Here is a 6,398-nt window from a genome sequence, read left to right as displayed (position 1 = left end):
TACAGAATTTCTTGCAATCATCGTTCGGGAGTAGCACTGCATACTCAGGATCTTCTTCTGGACAAGTACCAATACAAGTAGATGGATCGAGATTGTCATACGTTGCGCGTTCATTATTTTCAGTGGTCAGAGTTTTCATCAAATCGTCATTGTCGACCGTTTTATCAATAATGAAAATGCTATCCTGATTGTACAAACGTACCCCACAAACGGCATGCTTCTTTTTCTTACAAATCTTTTGAACAGAATCAAAATAGAGTGGGTCAGGACATGATTGAACCCATGCCACGCCACCGCTACACATACAGAATTTCTTGCAATCATCGTTCGGGAGTAGCACTGCATACTCAGGGTCTTCTTCTGGACAAGTACCGATGCAAGTAGATGAGTCAAAATTATTGAAAGATTCATGATTTGAGAAATACAATTTAGACCAAGTGTTATCATGTATTTTGTGATTTTTTTCTTCATTCGAAGACATCGAATTATTTTCGTCGATCACTTTGTTAAATGTAAAAAATCGATTTGTGTAGCGATTTATGGCACAAATAGCATTTTTCTTTAATTTGCAAATATTATCTACAAAATCAAAGTAAAATGACTTAGGACATGACTGAATCCATATTAGACCTCTACTACATATACAGAACTTTTTGCAATCCAAATTTGGAAGCAACACCGCATAATCATAGTCTTCATTGAAACAAGTTCCTATGCAGGTAGATATGTCTTGGTAAGAGTGAAGCCTAGACCAAGAATTGTATATTTCGTGTTCATCGTTCCTCTCTTGAATTTCTATCCTTTGGTTCTCATTGACTTGTTTATCTATCACAATAACTTTTTTTTGGTTAAACGTACGTACTGCGCAAACAGCTTCTTTCTTCTGTTTACATCTTTTATGTATTGAGTCAAAATAAAGAGACTCAGGGCATGATTGGATCCACATGAAACCATTGCTACATAAACAAAATTTCTTACAATCCGTATGTGGATATAACACTGCATACTTGGAGTTAGAACAGATACCGATGCAAGTAGTCGGATTAAAATTATGGAAGTGTGGCCATAAGTAGTTATGTCTTCTACGTTTATTATTCTCTCTCAGGAATTCTATTGAATTGTCTTCGTCATCGTCCTCATCATCCTCTCTGTTAATATTCGTAATTGCATGATATCGTTTGAATGAATTTGTTGCGCAAACGGCATGCCTTCTTTGTTTACAAACCTTTTCTACAGAATGAAAGTAAAGTGACTCAGGGCATAGTTGAACGTATGTTAAACCCTTACGGCATATACAGAACTTCCTGCAGTCCTTATGCGGAAGTAACTCTTCATAGTCGGTATCTTCTTCAGGACAAATGCCGATGCACGTAGACGGATCGACATTATAGAAAAGTCGCTTATACCAAGGGTTGTCGTATAAGTCACGTTCGTTATAATCCTTTTCGCTCAGAGATACTGAATCATCGTCAAATATTCTGTCGAACATCAATGAGCGTACCGCACAAACAGCATCCTTCTTTCGTTTACAGGCCTTATCTATAGAATCAAAATAAAGTAATTCAGGACATGGCTGAACATATGTTGTGCCATTGCTACACAAACAAAATTTTTTGCAGTCGTCGTTTGAAAGTAACACTGCATGCTTAGGGTTTTCTTCAAGACAAGTACCGATACAAGAAGATGGATCGAGAGATCTGTCATATGTTTCACGTTCATTATCGTTTTCATCGGCTAGAGGTTGCAACGAATCGTCATTATCAACTATTTTATCAATCTTGAAAGAGCTATCTTGATTATATAAACGTGTCCCACAAACAGCATCCTTCTTTTTCTTACAAATTTTTTCAACAGAATCAAAATAGAGAGGCTCAGGACACAATTGAATCCATGCTACGCCACCGCTACACATACAGAATTTCTTGCAATCGTCGTTTGGAAGTAACACTGCATAATCAGGGTCTTCTTCTGGACAAGTACCAATACAAGTAAATGGATCAAGATTTTGAACTATTTTATCAATGTTTTTAATGTTGTTCTTGTCACGTGTTATTTTGCAGACATAATTTTCTGGGAAATCGCAAACTTTTAGAATAGGATTAAAAACGAGATTTGGAGAACATTTTTTAAGTATGCTGACGCCATTGTCGCAGACATAATACAAATTACAATTGGTCTCATGAGGAATATTAGTGGTTTCTGTTATTGTTTCGCACTTGATTGGTGTTGATGTACTGGGTATGTTTTCTTCAACGTTGCAGGCGACGTTCTCTGGATAATCACATACTCGAAGCTTTGGATTAAAATATAAGTTTCTAGGACATGTTTTCAAAATTTTCTCACCGTTGTTGCACTTGTAGTATAACCTGCAGTCATTTTCGTGAGGTATTTCATTATTTTCGTCGTAACATTTACTTGAATCAGGGATGGTAGGAAATGAGCTTTGAGGAATCATTGTTGTGAAATCATTGCATTTAGCTTTAATCGGCACATTGCAAATCTGATGAACATAATCATAATGTAGACCATCCGAACAATCTCGAAGAATCTGTTTTCCGTCAATACACTCATAATATTGCGTGCAATCACACTCGTGAGGCAACAGTACTTGTTGTATGGAATCGGGAGGACAAATATTTAAAGTGACTGTCGGTATAGGTTGTGGTCCAGGTGTATTTAGATTACATTTCTTTTGCGGATAATCGCACATCTGTATACTAACGTTGAAATGAAGACCTTCTAAGCAGTATTGTAAAACTTTTTCACCTTCAGAGCATAAATAATACTCAGTGCAACTATCTTCATGATTGAACGCTCTGCCGTTTGGAGAACATTTATTATTATTATTATCGTAATCGTTAATTTGGATGTCGTGAGATGAAAATTGTGAGATACATTTCACTTCGGTGCTCCAATCGCAAACATCTGTTGCATCATCAAAGTACATGTTAATTGGACATGTTTGTAATACCTTGTCGCCTTCCACGCACTCATAATACTGATTGCATAGACATGGATGAGGAAATCGTACTTTTTCAGTTGATCCTTTAGGAGGACACGTTGTGCGAGGTTCATCGATAGCTTCCGTAGTTGATGATGTTGTAAATATTGATGTAGACGTTGTCGAAATTATATCAACAACACATTTGGCTTCAATTGGATCGTTACAAATTTGCCAAACAGGATCAAAATGTAGACGATTCGGACAAAATCGAAGAAATTTCTTTCCATCAATGCATTCATAATATTGTGTGCATTCACATTCGTGAGGTAAAAATACTTCCTGTACGGAATTTGGAGGAGGGCAAATATCTAAATTGATTCTTGGCGAGGATCTGTTCAGATCGCAACTCTTTTGCGGATAGTCGCATGTTTGGATGGTCATGTTGAAGTGAAGTCCCTCCATACACTGTCTTAAAATTTTCTCACCGTTGGAGCATAAATAATAGGCAGAACAATCGGTGTCATGTTGAAATGCTCTGCCTTCTGGAGCGCATGTAGTATTATAGTCATCAATGTCGGAGGTTAAAATTTTAAAGGTTGGAATCGGTCGAATACATTTTACTACTGAAGCCCAATCGCAAATCTCTCTCATGTAATCAAAATGCTTACCGATCGGACATGTTTGTAATATCTTTTCACCGTCTATGCAGTCATAATATTGGTTGCATAGACATGGATGAGCAATCCGCGCTTTTTCCGTTGATCCTTTTGGAGGACATTTCTTACGGGGTTCATTGGGATTTTTTGTTGTGGTTTCTGTTGGGGTTGTAATCGTTATTTCTGTCGTAGTCGTTGGAGTCGTAGATGTCGTAGTCGTTGGAATCGTAGATGTCGTAGTCGTTGGAGTCGTAGATGTCGTAGTCGTTGGAGTCGTAGATGTCGTAGTCGTTGGAGTCGTAGATGTCGTAGTCGTTGGAGTCGTAGATGTCGTAGTCGTTGGAGTCGTAGATGTCGTAGTCGTTGGAGTCGTAGATGTCGTAGTCGTTGGAGTCGTAGGTGTCGTAGTCGTTAGAGTCGTAATTGTTGAAGTTGTAGTCGTTGGAGTTGTAGATGTTGTAGTCGTTGGAATCGTTAGAGTCGTAGTTATTGAAGACGTAATCCTTATAGTTGAAGAAGGAACTGTAGGTGACAAAGTACTTCTGTATCCACAATTGACGTTTTCCGAGTAATCACATTCACCGATCACTGGATTGAATAATAAATTGCTTTCGCATCTTACCCAATTCATACCTCTTGTGCCATTGACACACCAATAATAGTAATCGCATATAATTTCATGAGGAATTTTGTATTTGCTATTTGGTTCGCAAACCCAAGCAACTGGATCTGAGTTTGTCGGCAATGAGTAATTAAACGGCGGCGAAATCGATGATAAACTTGATTTATCCGTATTTGGCGAAGAGTTTTTACAATTTACATTTTCCGGATAATCACATACACGAAGCAATGAATTAAATAATAAATTACGGTCGCATTTCTGAGAGATGGGACTTACCCAGTTATTGAAACACAAATAGTAATGATCGCACTTAGTTTCGTGGGGAAGCATGTGTGTTCTGTTATCAGATTCGCAAGAATCCAATGGAGGTGTTGGAAAACTCGGTATCGGGGTCGTCGGCGTTGAAGAACTCGATGTCGGAGTCGTCGGTGTTGCAGAACTCGGTGTCGGAGTCGTTGGCGTTGAAGAACTTGGTGTCGGAGTCGTCGATGTTGGAGAGCTCGGTGTCGATGTTGTCGGTATTGGAGAGCTCGGTGTCGAGGTCGTCGGCGTTGTCGGCATCGGAGAACTCGGTGTTAGGGTTGTCGGCGTTGGAGAACTCGGTGTCGGAGTTGTCGATGTCGAAGAACTTAGTGTCGGAGTCGTTGGCGTTGAAGAACTCGGTGTCGAGGTCGTCGGCGTTGTCGGTATCGAAGAACTCGGTGTTGGAGTCGTCAGCGTTGGAGTATTCGGTGTCGGAGTCGTTGGCGTTGGAGAACTCGGAGTCGTCGGTATTGGAGTTGTCGATGTTGAAGTGCTCGGTGTCGTTGTTATAAGCGTTGATGTCGGAGTTGTCGGCGTCGAAGAAGTCGTAGTATTTGGTGTTATTATTGTCGGAATATTTGATGAAGTTGTCGAATTCGATGACGGTGTCTGACATCCTGCACTCCAGGGCCAATCGCATACTTGAAGTTTGGGATTAAAGTGCAATTTATTACCATTTTCATCCATGAAAGGGCAATCTATTGGCTTTCCTTTCACTCCCATGTGACAACTGTAGAATTTTGTACAGTCATTTTCATGGGGTATAAAAAATGTCTCATTTTGTAGATTGATCTCGGGACATTTTGTTGGAATATCAGCTAGTGACCCATTAAGGGCAATACCCAATGTGATCACTAAAACGATTAAGTATGTACCTAAAATTCAAACCGATATATTTATATATCACATAATATAGTTATTTTTTAAATTAACTTCAGTTATTAAAAGTTCAGTTATTTGGAAAATAATATTTTATCCAAATAATCAAATTTATAAATACTTTTCACATAATTTAATGAAAGAACGGAATATTTATAAAATAATTATATAATGATAAAAATATTTTTAACTTGTATATATTTAAAATGGTCATTAAGTATGTGCATAAAGTTCAAAATGATATGTATAATGATATGTCAATTATTTATCATCATCAAATTAATTTCAGTTAATTAAATTTGTAAAATAATGTTTTACAAATTTTATTCGACAAATTTAAAGATTTTGCTTGTAATTTAATTTAAAAAAAACGGAAGTATCTATGAAATAATTATATAATGAAATAATTATATAATAATTATATAATGATAAAAATATTTTAAATTTGCATATATCTAGGTGCAAAATGATTATTAATATCTGCTTAAAATTTAAATCAATATATATATATATATATAAAATATTTGAAATCAACATATAATATATTAACAATATATATAATATTAATTGAAATTAACTCACAATCAGTATTAAATTTGAAAAATAACATTTTATTAAATTTGTAAGTATTTTGTATAAAATTTAATTAAAAAATGGAAAATTTACAAAATAACTATGATAAAAATATTTTAAGCTTATATCTACTATATTATTTTACGTTTCTTCACTAATGTTTACTCACAATCAAACACAATTACTTGCACAATTTTTTCTCTTTTTTTTTGCGTGCCCAAATAATTATTTTGCACATTTGCCATTTAATAGTTATCCAATTTATCAAATAATTCTCCTTTTATTTTATCACTTCATCGGAATTCCGTCAATTACAAACACTCACCTTTCATTGTGGAAAATCCATTTACTAAGTAAAGAGACGAGTCTATGTCTTTACTTATTAAATTGTTAACTGACGAATTCGTCTTTATGAAATGAG

At 36.1% G+C, this 6,398-nt stretch overlaps 1 protein-coding gene across 1 annotated transcript in view; it reads right to left on the bottom strand.

The window, feature by feature from the left end:
• The window catches only part of LOC105617106, a 7,530-nt gene extending 1,221 nt beyond the window's left edge, over positions 1-6,309 (bottom strand). The window contains exons 1-2 of the mRNA XM_012198684.1: positions 6,303-6,309; positions 45-5,400 (exon numbers count right to left, since the gene is read on the bottom strand). Of these exons, the coding sequence (XP_012054074.1) occupies positions 45-5,400; positions 6,303-6,309 (5,363 nt within the window). The remainder of the gene's footprint in view (positions 1-44; positions 5,401-6,302) is intronic.
• Positions 6,310-6,398: the final 89 nt, after the last annotated feature.

This window comes from Atta cephalotes (assembly GCF_000143395.1).
Source record: "Atta cephalotes unplaced genomic scaffold scaffold00011, whole genome shotgun sequence".
In the NCBI taxonomy this organism is placed as follows: Eukaryota; Metazoa; Arthropoda; class Insecta; order Hymenoptera; family Formicidae; genus Atta; species Atta cephalotes.
This window is presented reverse-complemented; position numbering and strand designations above follow the sequence as displayed.